An 18,782-nucleotide genomic window follows, 5' to 3' on the forward strand; every position below is an offset into this window, starting at 1 on the left:
GTTCCAGAGGTCCATACTTAACCTTAAACTGTTCTTAATCTGAAGCACCACTTTAGCTAATGGGGCCTCCCGCTGCCGCCGCGCCGCCAGAGCACGATTTCTGTTCTCATCCTGAAGCAAAGTTCTTAACCCGAGGTACTATTTCTGGGTTAGCGGAGTCTGTAACTTGAAGCGTATGTAACCCGAGGTACCACTGTACAATTGTCTACTTAGAAGACCCATTGATGTCAATGTTGCTTACTCCCAGATGAACAGGATCAATTGCAGCCTTAAGTCTTGCCCCCCCCCCCCAATAAAGTAACACATCAAAGACTTGGGACTTGAGCATTTATGGACACATCCTCTTTGACTAGGAAGTTCTTTCCTCAATCCTCGATGAGGATAGGGATTCTCCATAGTTATTGGTATAGAAAATGCTTTTTGCACACACTCAGGTGCACTTTAATCTATATATTCCAGGAGTGGGCAAGCACTTCAGATGTAATTGGACTCCTAAACTGCCCCAAGCCAACGACAGCATGTCCAGTGGCCAGGTATGGTGGGAGTGGTTATAGAACAGCAACTGGAGAACCACAGATTCCCTACCCCATCTCTATTCCATTGTTCAGCCCCTGGCACTGAAAACAGGCATTACTGCTGAGATCTGGCACAAGTTCTGAAGATATAGCAGCTGAAACTTTTTCCAGCATGGACCTAATGTTAAATGTGTGCCAAGCAGGTGATGGTCCAGATGCATGGCTGTTAATGATCACCCTAACAAAACAGGCTTTAAATCAAAGGGAATTAGCAAGTGATCATGTTTCTCTCTATACCAATGAAAACTTCACTTGCTAATTCTTGCACCCCAAACTCCTGCTACAGGTGCAAGAGCAGGTGAGGCAATGATTAAAATGACAGACTGTTAAGTCAACCCCAGTTAGAACACATCCTGGAAAAAACCCCACAACTAGTTATGTTGAAAGAGCATCTGAAAGGCTAACCAGTATATCAGTTGGGCCTCTGCAATTATCTGGTATTCCTGGTATGCCTTCTGGTGCCTTCTCCTTGGTCTTCCTGCAGTTCCTGTGCTGACCTTCTTCCCAGCTCTTGTAAACTGCCTTCAGCCCTCAACATTCCCTGTTTCAGTGGGAAGGAATTGTATGTGGTGACAGAAGTTTCAAACTTTTGCTAAGCCCTTATTTACCACCATCATTGATTGAAAAGCTTTTGGCCTGGGATGAAATTGGGCCATTTTGAGAAGGGTTGCACGAATAGCTTATATAAAAAATGACTGAAATAAGTGGTATTATCCTTATTTAACTTGTTCTCCTAAAGAAGCACAACAGGCCCCGTCAAACTGCTCCTATGATACTGTGTTTGAAGCTGCCTCCACTGTAATGTTTTGCACCCCTGAAATGCTTTATTGGTATTGTCACCAGACTCTGTAGAACAGCTCAGTAGACACTTAGAAGTCTTTGAGAAGTCTAATACTTGTGTCTTGCTTCTGAAAGGAGTGCCAATGAATAGAAAAGCAACATGATCATTGCACCATTTAAATGGGAGGGCGTAGAGATCTATTATTTCATAAAATTTATACACTGCTTGATCATAAAACCCCCCTCAAAGTGGTTTACAAAAGGGTAAACAATAAAATCAAGGAAAAAATTCAAACATACAAAGTTAAAAGGCTAAAACAGATTAAAACTATCTTAACTTTCTAAGCATCTGGGGTAGTATCCAAAGTCATACTGAGAGCAGACTCATTGAAATCTGGACTGAGTACTTTGTAAAGGTGGTGTTTTATGAAAAGTTCCTACTTCTCTGAAATAGTTGACTGAGATCAGTGACTCAGTGACTTAGTTGGATGCCAACCTTAGAATTTTTGGAACATGCTAACTGTGGCCAAGGGATGCGGGTGGCGCTGTGGGTAAAACCTCAGTGCCTAGGGTTTGCCGATCGTATGATCGGCGGTTCGAATCCCCGTGGCGGGGTGAGCTCCCGTCTTTCAGTCCCAGCTCCTGCCCACCTAGCAGTTCGAAAGCACCCCTAAGTGCAAGTAGATAAATAGGTACCGCTTTATAGTGGGAAGGTAAACGGTGTTTCCGTGTGCTGCGCTGGTGCTGGCTCGCCAGAGCAGCTTTGTCACGCTGGCCACGTGACCCGGAAGTGTCTCTGGACAGTGCTGGCCCCCGGCCTCTTAAGTGAGATGGGTGCACAACCCTAGAGTTGGACACGACTGGCCCGTACGGGCAGGGGTACCTTTACCTTTAACTGTGGCCACAGTTCAGTTGCCCTGCTCAAAATTAACTCTACTTGCAAGTCTGTGGTTTTGAGGTAATACTTCTTAAATTCACTAGTCATTTCAAAAACAGCAAAAACTATTAAGCTTGGGTATCTGGGCTTCACACCAGTTTATGTAGACAATTTTTTTAAAAAAAAATACCTTATGTCGATTATCGGAATATGCAAACAAATCAGTAAGGAGACATAATTGGCAAGTCAGAAGAGGCTGACAGGTAGAAAATGGACTAATGGAGGAAAATGCATAAATTGCTCGTAAAAACACAGTAGAGCTAGGTCACAAAACATATTTAAAATCAGAGAAATATGAACTGATAATATCACACCTTGTAATGTATGTCGTTCGTTACTGATGTGAAAGGTTGTGTGCATTTTCACACTCAAAATAGGCTTCAAGCTGATTTCATACACTTACTATCTCCCTCTCTCACACACACACGGACAGAGGGAAAGAGAGACTGCAAATAGATGGTATAAATAAGACATAGGAACAACCCCATGGATATTGGTCTCTGCTGAAACTGCACATAGTGCTGCTTGATTAACAGGAAGCAAAGCTGTGTCTCTTTCCCTTGAGCTGTGTGGGAGTTTGTCTACTGTACTTCTGAAATTAAGGGGGGAGAGTAGAGAAAGATCATCCCTGCATCTCTCTCCAATTTCTAGTAACTGGTTGTAGCACCGTTATCCTGAGATTTTCCCACGCCTGTGTGTTCTCCGCAAGGAAACTAATTTTTTCTAAGGCTGTTTTATCCTTGACAGTATTTCACTTGCTCTTCATCACAGACAGATGACTGGCCTAGAACAAAATCAATAGCTGGCCAAGGAGGCAGCAAAACCAGGGGTAAGAGACATTTGGGAGTTATCAGTGGAAGTAGAAAGTTTCAGGAATGAGCATCTTCCAAAATAATAGGGAGTTGTTAAGTGGGGACTTTTTGGATCAGGGTTCACTACCTCATCTAATAGGATATATATGCAAGATGTTCTGATATAATTTAATAGGAATATGAAGTGCTACTAGCAATTACCATAATGCTATAGCCTACTTCAATAAGATTCAGAGGCAAATAAGTGGCCACTTTCAAGAAGTCTGGGTAAAAGTTGATTTAATCCAGGAAACTTGTATGGGGAAGAGTGCCCTGGATACTGTCTGAAAATACAAATTGTCAATGTCAAAGCTATTAAACACTCTGCTCCAACAATTTGTTATTTTTTGAACTTTCATATCAGACATTTTTGAGGAAAGGGCTGTGGTTACGAATTGACATACATCTAGCAAAATATCACATTTAACAAATAGACTGTAATATAAATAAGCACCACTGCTGAATTGAGGAATAATGAGTTATGCTTAGATTTCCACAGATGTTAAACCATGGTTTGTTTTTGTAAACAGTATCCACTACACAATGATTATACTTTAGGAAGTTTAATTATGCAAAAGTAATAAAATATTAAAAATATTTAAGCTTGTGTACACAGCATGATAGGAAAACCAAACCAAAATTTAAAAATGAAAAGTTACCACACAATGTAGCTTCAACAAAACAGATGGGCAAGGTTTGCAATACAGTTTTAATCAGAAATGTTACATAACTGTTTCCATTAAAATATCAAAATCATTCTTAAATGATTGATTACAGTAGCGCAAGTGCTGAAAATACAATAAATGTAGTAGTTGAAAACATGTAAAAAGTTTGCATCGTCGTTTTGTTTTGTTTAGAAAACAGTATACTAGGATTTCTACAGTCATAATATACAGCGGCACTTCTGTACACTGGAGATGTGGGATTGGCTGTACAATATTGAATGAAGAATGAGGTTGTGGAAGAAGACATGGGAAACAATGCACAAAACTAAGCTTTTGTGTCGTTTGCATTAAAAACGAGCTGAGATGGCATGGAAGTAGTGTCTGAGAAATTATAACCAACAGCACAATCTGTTGGGAACTTTCCCAGCACGGATCCCTTTGAAATGAACAGGAGCAACACAAGGAAATGGTGGCATCCATTCTTTTCAGCTGTGTTTCTGCATAATTTTCTTAATCACTCCCAGTCCACTGAGGAGCAAACCACAACCACACACACACACCACTCATGCAAGAGGCTGCTGTGGGGTGCAAACTCCCCAACATCTACCAATGCAACTCACACATGTGGAAGGAAGTGGAGGGGAGAAAATCCTGAGATCCACACACACACATAGCAGTGATACTATTCCATTCATGGTACAGTTCAGTCTCTGATCTAGTTGGCAAAGTACTGGAGCAGGGAATATCCACAAATACGGCTGCAATCCTGGGACTGTAGCCCAAGAACCGCTGCGAAGTATACAAATTAATAACAAAACATTCATAATATCACAAGACGCCTCATCCACATGGAGCAAAGCAGTCGTTAGTGTTTTCTTATCGTTAATTGGTAAGGGGAAACAGTTCAGAGCGTATCTTAGAAGGGTTCACTTGCTCACTGATACGGAAACAGGACCGAGAAAATAATTTATGAAAAGTAATTAATATTCTAAGGGGGAGAAATTAAGTAAGCCCTGACACCTGCAAGTTATAGTCTATATGGACTGCTGAAAAAAATGTTTAGAAGAATGCAAAATGAAATGCCAACAGAATAGTGATTCTTATAATCCTCTAGAGTTCTAAAGTGATGTTCAAATTATTTATTTATTTATTGCATTTATAGGCCGCCCTTTTCAGCCCAAGGTGACACACATAGCTCTCCCCCATCCCCACAACAACCCTGTGAGGTAAGTTAGGCTGAGAGGCAGTGCCTGGCCTAAGGACCCCCAGTGAGCAGGAATCCCAAGTGGGGATTTGCACCCTGCTCTCCTTGGCACCCTAACCCCTATGTCATACTGGCTTAAGAAAGCAGCTCAGGAACCTATCAGGGTTTTTCTTTTCTTTTTTTAAAAAAGATAAGCTGCTATAATTTGGGTGAATTTAATTTAAAATCAATCCTGTTAAACAAAATCAAAAACATACTTTATAAAAATAATTAATTTTTGTAGTGTATTGTATTACTTTTAATAAAAAAAGTATGTCAGTGTCAAGTTCTTATTTGCCAAAACAGCTTAATTATATCAAAGATTTGAGGTAAAAGACTTATCACAAAGAAAGTTGTAGATACTGAGGGCATTCTTTTTAAAATACATAATCGTTTTTCATGAACTGGCTCATAAAGTTAAGTGTTTTTTTATTTCCTCACTATACAAATGTTGTTACAATGAATTGTTCCATTTGTTAATAAACATCCAATCAATATCAGAATAATTTACTGATGTGTTGCATTATTACATAAATGTAATTGCATTACCCATTCTAACATACAGGAAAAAATCACAATCTCATAATTTATTTTCTACATAGAACCCTTAGAAAATTTCATAGTTAGGGGTGCATAAATGATAAGGGAAAATGCAACATAATTGCACCGTTTTACAAAAAATATTGTAGGAGCAGAATTCAAAACTCCCGATGCAACAAATGTAACCATTAAGAACTAAATCCATACAATTTGTCTGATATGACAATGATGTTGATCATAATTTTCACAGAAAAAGTTTGTTGTGCAGAATTTTTTTAAAAGTAAAATTGGCAAATTCTAACAATGCCAACGGCACATTATTGCTTGATATGTCAGAGGTTATGTTAACTACTATTACTTCCAAATATAACTAAGGACAATATGCAGGTGGAAGAAGGCTCCTCCACACTTGCCACTAGCTGAATCTAGTGGGGTGAATATGCAAAGCCCGGGGGGCGGGAATGGTAAATCCTACCAACCACTCCCCCTTCCACACACAGCCACTTATTGGTGGGAGTTTGGCTTTTCTAAACAGCCCTTCCATGTGCAAACCCTGTTCTGTATGCATGCTCTGTTGGCTTGGTGCTTGAATATAGTATGCAACAGCTGGGCCAACTAACCATCAATAATTTGCTGTCAATAATCTAATACTAAATATATTGGGCTCCTCAACTTTTCACACTTTTTCCCATAAATACTTTGTTAATGATACATAAGAGTATCTTCTTAAGAAAAGCAGAAGTGCAATTTTGTGAATCCCTGAACTAGCAATGTTTTATAGGAAGCATATGTATCTACTGACCACCTCTCCCTCCCTCCCTCTCTTTCTCTCTCTCTTTCTCTCTCTCCTGAAAGAAGCTCACAAGATTGAGGCATGTTTCACAGGGCATTTCTCTCTGAAAGGCTACCTCTTGAAAGAATGATGAGACTTTCTCTTTCCCCCTGATTGCATTAATTCAACTTGTGGTTACCTTTATAATTTATAATTAGAGTATAGCAGAAGTGGGGGTGGAGTGGGGGAGATCAACTTGCATATACTAATTTTCAGTTACATTAACATAAAAGTATCTCTACAGTGCATTAATGCTCTTCACTTCCACTACTGAGGTCTACAATTTAATCAAGTTTATCATAAATTGTCTGGTTTTTAAAAGAATACTTTCCTATCATAATTAAATCAATGTAAAATGGGTCTCAAGATCACAACTGTAGTGCTATCTCAATTTTTGGACACAGGACATTTTATAAAATTGGAACAGAATTGTTTGGTCCCGTACACCTCCTTTCTTATTCTCAGAACATTTCCATTCAGAAGTTTATCTAATTGCTGGTGTTCCCTTTGCAGTACAGATAAGACAAGAGAAAAGAAACAGATTAGCTGTGCCACTCTTATGAACTGTAATGGTAACACTCATTTTACCACCAATTTTAAGGTATGCTTCTTCTGGACCCTGACAGAATAAGGAAGGAAAATATCACATCATTGGTACATTTGGGTATAACACTTTAAAAAGTGGTTTTGTGCAATTGTATTATGGAATTCCAGTTTGCTAGCCATCAAGAGCATGCAAATGGCAATTTGCTTTCCTCTGAGTCCTTCCAATCAGCAAGGATTTTTTTTGGGAAGTATTTTATATTTGGCAGATTTGTGCAATGAATGTAGGCCAAAGACTTATAAATTATCTCCAGGCTGGTACTGTGGTTCTGTTGCAGTAAAATAGTCTTCTAAGAAAGATTGAATATACTCAAATGTTGGTCTTTCATCAGGATCTTTCTTCCAACACAGTTTCATTAACTCATGGAGAGATTCTGGGCATCCTTGAGGACAAGGCATTCTATAGCCACGTTCCACTTGTTCCAAAACTTCCCGGTTTACCATGCCTAAAATTATACAATATGGATTGAAGTTTATAGTCAAGAACACGTTAGAGCTTTTAAGGAATGGCCACTGATTTTCTGGCCTTTTGAGAATCTATGAATAACGGATGTATCTGAAACAAGATATTGGCTGGGTTCAGATGTAATGCAAACCCATAGTTTGTGTCGCTAAGCTATGACTGTCTGAGTTTTCAAACCTGAAGTCAGTCATAAGTCTTGGTTTGTTTGGGGGGTGACAAACTGAGATCTGAAACGAATAGACACTGTCTTGTTAACTACAGTTTGCAGTTTTGTCTATAGTTAATGTCAGGAGCTGGAGTCAGGGGCAGGTCAACAACAAAACAACCAGTTTCAGTGAAGTTAACTCCAAAGAAACCAGAACAGCTCAGGCCTAGTGATCAGAGCAACTTTCCCCGGTAGGTCTTGCCCCAATGAGGCAGTTGCGAGGACTGAGGGTCTTCACCTTCCCACGGCTCTCCTCACACAGGTTCTTCCCCAGCAACCTGAGGCTCCTTCATCTTCTCTCTCTTTGCAACAACTTTTATATACCCCCAGCCCTATTGATATCATTTTCATATTAGTCTTTGCTGATAGGTTGGTTTTAGCTCTTTTATTTGTGAAATGTTCTGTTTACTGTGACGGACGTTTGTTTTATTTCATGCTGGGACAAGCTTTTAGCATTGAATTTCTTGTATTATTGTGGTGGTGTAATCTTGTTTCACATATTGGTATGTACACTGCCTAGAGAATTGATTTTCCGAGGTGACCAAAATCAATAATAGTATAATATATAGGCTCCAGTCCTTTCATAAAGCAGAACCACCTAACTAAACTAACAAATTAATCTTCAGTACTTTTAGTTTAGTGGTGAACTCTTGTTCACATGTGAAAACAATGCTGGAGACAAACCAGTTTTGAATACTAGTGACTAAAACAGGCTATCTTGCACTGCATGAATTTTTAAGCAAAAAACACACAGCAAGAAATAGAACAGTGAGTTAGCTCACACATTCAAGATACCATATAAGCAAACAATATTCTTATTCTTTCTTTTTTTTTACCTGGATATGGCACACGACCCTTTGTTACAAGCTCTGTCAACAAAATTCCAAATGACCAGACATCAGATTTAATTGTAAACCGACCATATAATGCAGCCTCAGGTGCTGTCCACTTAATTGGGAATTTGGCCCCTAAAAGTGGATAGAAGTATAAAAAGTAGTTTTGGTGTGAATTTGCAAGATTGACTCTGCGGAGAGAATTCATAATTTTACAAGGCCAGAAGTATAAACATTTAAATAACCTTTTAAAATGTTTGCAGCCCCATGGGGAGGGGGGAATCAAACACTGATGGGGTAACACCTTTGTTAGGATCAACCCCCCAAATTGCAAAATAATAACGTTTCTGAACTTCAAGCTAGATCTAATGTTATATAAATATAGCAATGATAGGGTTCAGGTATTATAGAAAAGCCCCAGTGTAGGATATGGTGTAATTTCAGAAATATAGAAAATGCAATTTCAGAATTGAAATAGAAATTTTTATTTCATGGTTCATGAGACTGCAAGGATGGTATGCAACTATAATACGTGTGTGAGAGAAGCCCATGTTACAAGTGTGTATTGGGCCCCAAACAGTTATGCTTAGGCCCTGCTGATCATGAACCCAGATGTGGTTCTAGATTTTAAATCTCTCAAATTAATTCTGTTGGTTAACAAGAAATATAACAAAATAACAGATTTACCTTGTCTGGCAGTGTACTCATTGTCCTCTATTAACCTTGCTAAGCCAAAGTCTGCAATCTTGCACACCAGGTTGTCTCCTACAAGGATGTTAGCTGCCCGAAGGTCTCTATGAATGTAGTTCATTCTTTCAATGTAGGCCATGCCATCTGCAATCTTTAAAAAAACTGTATATCAACAAAACAGTTCATAGCCTCCCAAATACTTAACATATACTAATAAACATGTTTGCTCTTGTTTAGCTGCCTAAGTTACATTTTACAAACATAACACTGATACTAGATCTTTACCCTTTTTAGATTTAAGATTTTTAGACTGAACTATGCATATATTCTATTCAAGCTTGTAGTAATTATTATTTTGCAAACAGAATTAGAAGTTCTTCATAAACTGAAAAAAACTATACACTAGTTAAAGCAGACTGTTGTGTTCAACATTTACCCAATACTACTATGTTGTAACAAGATAATAATCTAGCAAAATGACTTCTCTTGATTTAAACAAGTACCTGAGCAGCCATATCCACCAACTGCGGAAGCTTTAAATATTTCCCTTCTCCTTCCTTAAGAAAGTCTAGCAAGCTACCTGCAGAAAGACATTAGTGCATTTATTTAGGTGCAGCTGGAAACTTATATGAGACATTATTAAAGTATTTTACAGGGAATGGTTCTAGGCTGTTTTCTCAGCTATGGAATCTGTTAGCATAGATAATATTCTTTGCAAAACACAGTAGTGTCCAAAACACAATGATTTCGCATAATTTTCCAAGGGACAGTTCAAAATAGGGTTGTCTCAAGCATATTGCACAAACCTAATACTGACAGAATCAAAACGAAGGAAATAGATATAAGGGACTGCAATGCTGCTACTGCTGCTAATTCCTTGGATTTATCTGGGTGAGAGGCTCAATGCTGTTAATTTAGAGCCATTTAAAATTTATTGAACATGAGACTCCCCAAAAAGAAACCACCTCCATAACTTTGTGAGGCACCAATTTTACATCACATATGCACAAACAAACAAGTGACCTGTGGAAATGGATGCAAATGTAGTATTGATTTATCTATTAGTCACAGGCAGCATTTGAGTAGAGCTCTCCCTCTTGCAAAGAGACTGGATTACCAGAATCTGTACAATAGCAGTTTCTACATTTACAGCAAGCAGCTAGGAAAATAATGGAACTGAAGCCAGTTTAAATTTCATTTACTACTGCTATGCACCTGAGTGCATAAGTTTTCATCCACTCATGTACATTCACATACAGAAGGCAACATTAATTGACAATGGTTGTGTTTGCACACAACACTAAGCTAAGTCATGGTTGAGCACTACATGGAGAAGCTGGAATGAGATTCATGCGCCCAGTCTTTTTCTTCTATGTCACTAGCACATGGTTGTTTAAAAATCAAAGATTGTGGTTTATAACTTTTTAAAACTTTAAACTCTGCATTATGAAACTAGCTTTTTAAACTAGTTCATATGCAACAACAAGCTGGGATTCTGTGAAAATATAACTAAATATTGCCAAAATCCTCTTCTGGGCCATGTGGAGGAGACTGAAGAGGGGGAGCACAGGAGCCTGTGTCTTGGCCTCATTTCAGCTGATGCACCAAGTGCTTAATTGGAAACAGATCAGCATGTCTGCAGTACAAGAACTATCCTTTTGTTTCAGATGCAAAAGACTCTATGAAGTCAGACTGTATCTGACATATAGGCTGAGTTTGCACAAAGCACTAAACCACAGTTTAATGTTATGTTCATGAGCTTTGTACTTGTGTCTTCTCCCTCACTTTTCCTTTTGCATAGCTACAAGGGGGATATTGGAAGTATTAAGACTGTTAAGACATGATGACAAACAGTGGTTAGTTGAAAAAGGAAGCAAATGCTTCCAATTGACTCATGGTGGTCACAACCAGATAAGAAAGGACAGGGGGATGCGTGAACCTGGGACTTGTGCATGTAACACTGAACTATTGTTTAGCATTACATACCAAGCAGACCCTGTTTTAGAAAGTCTTATCTGAAATAGTTTTAAATGAATCTTTATTTTATGTAGCAATAGGATTGAAGCAAAATATTGATGCCATTCATATATAGGTTCCCGGAAATTTTCCCTAATGGAACACCAAACAGTTAAGCAGTTAAAACTGTGACAATGTAAGAAAGAAAAAAGAGAATATGTCAGTCTTTTAAAGACCATCAGATTACTTGCAAGGGAGACCCAGCAAACCAAACAACAGAATTTACAAAATATTTCCATTTCGATCTCTTTTGTATCCATCTAAGAAGAAACAAGTACCTTTTGTCATGAATTCAGTGACTATGTAGATTGGCTCCTCAGAAACAACAGCATAAAGTGGAACAAGTTTATCATGCCTTAATTTCTTCATTATTTGAGCTTCTTGTAGGAAAGCTTCTGGCATCATTGTACCAGGTTTTAGTGTTTTGATTGCTACTTTTGTAGTTCCGTTCCATGTTCCTATGGAAGCAGTGCATTATACTGTCAGTTACAGCAGAGAGAGATTTTCAGAATCTAATAAATAAATGGCATTAGACTAATCAGTTACCTATAACTGCTTTCTCTTTTTTTACTTTGAAAACTATATAGAGAATCATATTAAAATCCCTTTATTCATGATTCATGAACCGATGAGAGGCGTTAATCTGAATCAGATCAATGGTCCACCTTGTCCAGGGTTGTCTACATTGATTGGCAGTTGCTCTCTAGGGCCTTAAGGCAGAAGTCTTCTTAGCCCTCCTTCCAGGGATCCTTTGCAAATGGGAGGAGCCAGACTGAACCTGGTTTCTTCTGCATGTAGAGCCTATGCTGCACCACTTAACTATGACCCTTCCCTGTGCAATGCTTACCCATCCATACTTCACCAAAGCATCCTTGACCCAGCTTAACCTCTAGCCGCAAAGACTCTCTAGGAATTTCCCAGGCATCTTTTGCTAAACCTTGTGTCTGAGGTTTCACAGTTGGGCACACAGTTGTTAATTTATGACACAGGCCATCAGCATGATCTGGTAATTAGAAGAAGAAAAAAATCCCAGATAGTCACAATTTTCAACAACAAAAAGTCATTTCCATAAATTCTCTCATTAGACCAAAAGTGCTCTTTATACATCTTTTAATAATATCAAGATCTGCTTCTATATATTTTCATTTCTGCAGCTATATATGAAGCTGGAGGATTTAAGACTTACCTGTATAGTGCTTGACCAGCTTTTGCAAAGATTCAAATTGTGCTCTAGTTGTTATGTAATATCCACCATTATCAAGTTTTCTAATTTTGTAGTGTTTCACATTGTCACCTCTAACCTCATCCCAGTCACGTATAGAAAGGGAATAAGCACCTTGAAAAAAAGGTAAAAAAGTAAAGTTTTGCTTTTGTCAATGTATTTATAAACAACAATAGTTGTTTGCCCTATGAAATAACAAAATTAATGATATACCTTTTGTGGTTTCACTCTCACGGACTAAGAAAATACCACGTTGGTTCCCAGGATTTAAAAGTAATCTCTCTGCATCTTTCCTGCCCATCTTACCAAAATACCATCTAGATAATTCAAAGGAAAAAATATATGGTCAAATAAGGATTCTCTTGCAACAGTCTGGATAATACTGCAGTGTAAAGATAACATTTTACCAAAAAAAGTCAATTGCATCTCAAGTGATAAGAATATGGCTTTCCACACTGATCCTACTATAAACCTGCAATATTTTCTATTTGAACAGGAAGTATGGTTTCCTTCTTTATGGACTATGGTTTAAGAACCATGGAAATTGTTCCAAAGGCCCAGTAATAGTCTAAGTCTTTATTCTTATTCTTGAACTCTAGCCACTCTCTCATACCCCATGGCAAACTCTTTTGTGGCCCACAGTTGTGGAATGACATGGGGGGTTAACTGCTCAATTAAAATAGTTAAAAATTCTGGACTAATGCAATCACTGGTTTTGCTGAGGCAGTCTTTGGATTGTAGCTTCAGTGTAATTTTGTTGTTCCCCTACATTTTTTCATTTAAAATTCATTGTTCCGTTGTAGTTTTGTGGTATTTTTTAAATGTCAAGCATATCAAACAGTATTTTAAAGCGAGGCAATATTTATAACTATTTATTGATTTGGAAAACACATTATGTTATGTGTGACATATCATTTTATATCCTATTGTATCTTAAACACTCCTGACTAGCATAGAAACAAACATTAGCAAGCAATAAAATTAAACTTATGCAACCGAATATTTATAGATTAAAAATAAACTATAGACATGGTTCCTTCTCATAATAATAATAATAATAATAATAATAATAATAATAATAATAATAATAATTTATTTGTACCCCGCCCATCTGGCTGAGTTTCACCAGCCACTCTGGGCGGCTTACAATTGAGTGTTAAAAACAATACAGCATTATATATTAAAAATTTCCCTAAACAGGGCTGTCTTCAGATGTCTTTTAAAGAGGAGGTAGCTGATTATTTCCTTCACATTTGAAGGGAGGGTGTTCCACAGGACGGGCACTCATTCATACTGAGGTATGCAAAAGGAGTCTTCTGCTAGTTCTAGCTTTCCCCATAACCCAGGTGGGAATGAGATAAGACTGTAGATGGGAAAGCTTTCTAAAATTGTTCCCAGATTGATTTAGATATTATCCAAGTTCTCCTGGGGAAAAAACCCAAAAAACTGAACATATTTTTCCAAGTCAAACCAAAGGCCCAATAAAAAAATTAGTGCCAGCCTTAGATGGTCCTATCAGTCCACCACACTCAGCAGAACTCCTCTTCCCCCTCTTCCCTACATTTATCCAGAAATCTGGTAGCAGCAGTGGAAGTTGTAGAGAGGGAGAAGAAGAGAGGGGTATCTCTTTTCTCCTTCTTTCATTAACAATGCGCTGGGTACAAAGGCAGAGTGGTCATGTGCAATTTAGTTCTCCCAAAGGTTGCTGCAACTGCAGTGCCCCACAGGAGACTTTACCTGTCTCATATTTCCCCAGGCTTACTGTCATGTCAGGAAAGCAGAAGGAGAGAAGGAACAATGCCTTTCTGCTTAATTTTCTCCCTTGCCCTATGAATGCTCAGTGCTCCTGCTGCCTCCTTGCAAATGGTCAATGGAATTGCGTTAAGGGGGAAGTCATTAATTCTTCTCCAAATTTGATCGTGAGCTGAGCCAGATAAGAATTTGGGAGTTCTCATCTGATGTGGTGTTTAACAAGTTCCTTAAGTTTGCATCAAAACCTGGGTGAGGATAACTTCAGTGCCATCGTAAGATGTAATTTCACCTATTCCTAAGATCCCTATGCATGCCAGAGGACTTAAGAGAGTGGATTGGTGGCAAGACAAAAATTGGTTGTCTAGTACGCAAAGCCTTTTTTAAAAAGCACTTAAAAATGCAGCAATACAGAGAGAGAGAACTGCTTTCACCCAAGATTTAGATAACAAAGTATGGTTCATAGCAACAAACACTGCGTGATAAATAAATTCTTGGAGTATCTATGTCAAAGGACTTGCTAATGCATGAGTCATCAACCACTATTATTCAATTCCACCCACAGCAAGTTAATGGAAGGTTACTTTCATAATCTACAAGTAGTACTCCAGCACTTTCCCAATAGTGTAGCCATCTAGCTGTGTTCCATGACCCTGTTGCCCTTAGTAACTAGGTTAGAATGTAAAAAATATTGGTAAATATAAAAATCTGTTAAACAACACAAGCATTGTAGAGCATTCTTCTATCAGCATTAGATTAAGCATGTGCAATAATCCTTCATATTATGTGGGACTTCACAAATAATCAAAACCTTAGAGCCATCTCATGCCTAGCGGGTGAGCATGAGAGGGAGTAGTTGAATCTGGCCCCAAAGCTGTTGTAAATGGTATCTATTAATAATTTAGCTTCTCCCTTACCCAATATCTGCGGACTGTGATGGGCCAATAATTGCATCAGCAGCTACACATGCAAATACCGTTCCCAAAACTCTGGTGTATGTTATGTAAATATAAGCTAAAATGTAAACAATGTTTATTAAGAGATTGGTTTCATTTAGTCCCTCAAGGCACTTGGAATAGGGCAATCTTTCGTCTGCCTATAATTCTGTTGAAAGGTTATGGGTGAAATGACTGACCAAGGACACAACAATGCCTTACTCTTCTGCTTGAATGGAGTCTGCAGGAGCTACGTAATTGCTAGGAATGTAGCCACTCTTTCCTGTTGCAATTGATCGTGCTTCCCACCAGTCTCCTTCCCTGGGGAAAAAAAAGGTATTACACTGAGTATACATGAACAATAAGTCACTTGGCAAAGTGAAATGACATGAATACATAAACTGATCTTCAGTCCTTGCTTAGCTAATATGGCCTTATTGAAATTTAGGAAAACGGAATCTCAACTAAGTTGCACTAGAAACAAGTAAATTTCCCCCTGTTTAGGTCAAATTCCACCTTGCCTCTAGTAAACCTTTGACCAATAATTGGAAAGGATGACTCTAGAAAACGGATCCTGAAAGGCTCTGGTTTCCCAAGGTTAGGAAGCCCTGAAGGAGACAGAATGTCCTCTCAACTCTGGAAAATAATGGAAAGTGACTTTTAAAAATAACTCTTCAATTAGGGAATAAAATATGATCATCTTCTGAATGTCAAAAAGCAGTTTCATTATTAGAGGAGACTTGGAATCTCAGAAGACTTGGAAGCATCTTACTGCAAGTTCCAATTTGGCAAAAACTTTCATGATATATGCATATTAGATATAGATAGATAGATAGTGTGTGTGTGCGTATATAATTAGATCTACTACCTGCCCTTTATTTTTTTATTTCTTACCCACTCTTCACTGTAAGGTCACAGGATGAGTTACAAAGATAAGATTATACAATTATAAAAAAACAAATACAACTGTTACAATTATAAAGCACATAAAACTATACCAAATGGATTAGAGCAATATGAATTCAGCAAGACTTGGGTCCCACAAAATAAGAAACCTTAACTGTTATAGGGCACAGAAGTGCAACACTTCTGCAAGTGGCATAAACTATGCAATAAAGGGAGTTGCACAATTTAGGGGCTGCCGCAGAAAAATGCCCTCTTCCAGGCTGCCACTCACCACACTTCTGACGGTGGTGCAGCTAACAAGATGATGGTATTGTTCTGGAGATAATCCTGACCCCTAAAATGAACAACGGCTGCAATCCAGTTTCCCTTTGCATCCAACCCCTCCTGCATGCATGGTCTGCATAGAAGTGGCTCTTACCATTGACTACAGAACCATAGGACCACAAGGGTCATCTAGTCTAACCGCCCGCAATGCAGGAATCTTTTGCCCAATGTGGAGCTCAAAACAACAACCCTGAGGTTAAGAGTCTCATGCTCCACCAACTGAGCTACCCCAGTCAGTAGCCATCCTGTCAGCAGACAGCTACACATGCCTAACATGTGCAGTCAGGTCTACAGGAAGATGAAAATACTTACGTGTTATTGATTATCTGGAACCGTTCACCCTTCTTGAATGAAAGGTCATCTGTAGTTCTGGCTTCATAGTCATATAAGGCCACAAAAATAGTAACGCCACCTTAGGGAAAGCAAAAATATGAAAATCAGGTCTTTTGCTAAACAGGAGGCATATAAAGTGTTCTTTCAATTTCATCTTGAAGGTAATTTGAATGGGAAGAATGGGCTGCATCCAGACGAGCTTCGTTGCACCTAGGTCCTACTAAAATCCATGTGAAATGTTAGTCATGATATACCATATTGACCCAAATATAAGCCACACCAGAATATCAGCAGCACCTTTAAAATTCAAGGGGGGGGGGGAGAAAAAAAGACAATTCCTGAATATAAGCAGCTCCCTTAAAATTCCACAGGCACTCACACCCTTTCCATTTTACCGTATGTCTGTTTCAGTAGCGATATCATAAAAGCCAATTTTTGGTAAGGTCGTGAATTTAAGACGCACTTTAACTTTTCACGGTCCGAATTTGGAAAAAAGTGAGGCTTATATTCAGGCCAATACGGTAAGTTCCATTTATTGCAATGGAAACTAAAAGCAATTTTCTTGATCTGGATCTAATGCAATGTCTGTAGGTGTTTTCCAATGGGAACATTGCCCAATTTCAATTTATTTGTTTAAAGAATTCTGGTTAACTCCTACTGCTTTAATATTCGAGAGCTGAATTTCACATTATGATTCTAATACAGGCTGACTACATTGCATGTTTAAAAACTCAACAAATACGGCTCTACAATAAATGACTGGGCAAGGGTTCCAGCTGTATGTTTACCATGTGTGTTCAGACCCTTCAAACACTTCAGGAAGAAGAAAAAACAAAACATCACAGTTGAGCTTTGTAGGAACTCCATATACACACACATATGTGTTTGTGTGATGTGCTTCAGTGATTATTTCTTACTCCAACTGCCAACTGGAGAGTAGCAAATAAGTTTGAAGAATACGGAATGCAAGTGACACAGATGATGGCACCCTTTCTCACTCAGCAACTCCAATCAGCAGGTGTATCTGTTTCCCATTATTCAGCCCCATGTTTTCCTTTCTACCCATAGGCAGCTAAGCTCAGCACACACAGAGGCCATATTTTTCCAGAGTACACAAGATGCCAGAACTAAACTTCCAGTGTGAATTGCAACTTTCAATAAAAGATGACAAGAACAAAAGAGTGCTGTGATCACTATAATGGATTGTAAAGAACAATTTAATTGATTTTTCTACAGATGGTAGCTATATATTCTCTCACTGAATTCACTGCTTTGGCACAATGCTTTCAAATGTACATATTTTAATACTGCAGATACATTTACTGCAGTATGCTTTATTTTAAGACTCTACCACAGTTCATTTCAGGAAAGGCCTCAAACTGGCATTTTGTATAGATCACATTTCAAGAAGAAGCAAGTATCAGTTCAACAGAAAATACAGGCTACAAACTCTGCCCACATACATCCCTTCACTAAAAACAAGCCACCTCTTCAATTTTGCTGGGTTTATTTAAGAAACTTTCTGAAGTTCAGCACACGCTATGGATAAACTTCTTAGATTTTTGAATCTTTATGGTTGCAGTTTTCACAGAGCACTCAAAGTACAGTGGTACCTTGGTTCTTGAACTTAATCCATTCTGGGAGTCTGTTTGACTCCTGAAACTGTTCAAAAACCAAGGCACAGCTTCCAATTGGCTGCAGGAGCTTCCTGCACTCAATCGGAAGCCGCAGAAGCTGTGTCGGATGTTCGGCTTCCAAAAAATGTTCACAAACTGGAATACTTACTTCTGGGTTTGCTGCGTTCAGGAGCTGATTTGTTTGACAACTAAGCCATTCAGGAACCAAGGTACTACTGTAAATACTCAATCTCAATTTAGTTTAAGAGAGAACTTTTTTTTTTTTACCCCTCAGTGGTCTAAGGAAAATCATTGTACACACGTATGCATTTTCTCCTAAAGACTTACACTGAGTACAGATGATCATTGTTGTAGACTGATTTCCTGTTACTGCAACCATATTATCCCCTTGATCCAGCAAAACTAACATAACTGTCGAAACATAATGTGTGAGGGTGGGGAAA

General features: G+C 38.4%; 1 protein-coding gene across 1 annotated transcript in view; it reads right to left on the reverse strand.

Moving 5' to 3' along the window:
* Nucleotides 1-3,834: 3,834 nt before the first annotated feature.
* Nucleotides 3,835-18,782, reverse strand: part of YES1 (YES proto-oncogene 1, Src family tyrosine kinase) — a 29,582-nt gene continuing 14,634 nt past the window's right edge. Inside the window, exons 3-12 of the mRNA XM_028737240.2 lie at nucleotides 16,682-16,781; nucleotides 15,362-15,460; nucleotides 12,669-12,772; nucleotides 12,420-12,569; nucleotides 12,081-12,236; nucleotides 11,512-11,691; nucleotides 9,721-9,797; nucleotides 9,215-9,368; nucleotides 8,531-8,662; nucleotides 3,835-7,472 (exon numbers count right to left, since the gene is read on the reverse strand). Coding sequence (XP_028593073.1) covers nucleotides 7,264-7,472; nucleotides 8,531-8,662; nucleotides 9,215-9,368; nucleotides 9,721-9,797; nucleotides 11,512-11,691; nucleotides 12,081-12,236; nucleotides 12,420-12,569; nucleotides 12,669-12,772; nucleotides 15,362-15,460; nucleotides 16,682-16,781 — 1,361 coding nt within the window. The 3' untranslated portion in view covers nucleotides 3,835-7,263. The remainder of the gene's footprint in view (nucleotides 7,473-8,530; nucleotides 8,663-9,214; nucleotides 9,369-9,720; nucleotides 9,798-11,511; nucleotides 11,692-12,080; nucleotides 12,237-12,419; nucleotides 12,570-12,668; nucleotides 12,773-15,361; nucleotides 15,461-16,681; nucleotides 16,782-18,782) is intronic.

This window comes from Podarcis muralis, chromosome 8, assembly GCF_964188315.1.
Source record: "Podarcis muralis chromosome 8, rPodMur119.hap1.1, whole genome shotgun sequence".
Lineage (NCBI taxonomy): Eukaryota > Metazoa > Chordata > Lepidosauria > Squamata > Lacertidae > Podarcis > Podarcis muralis.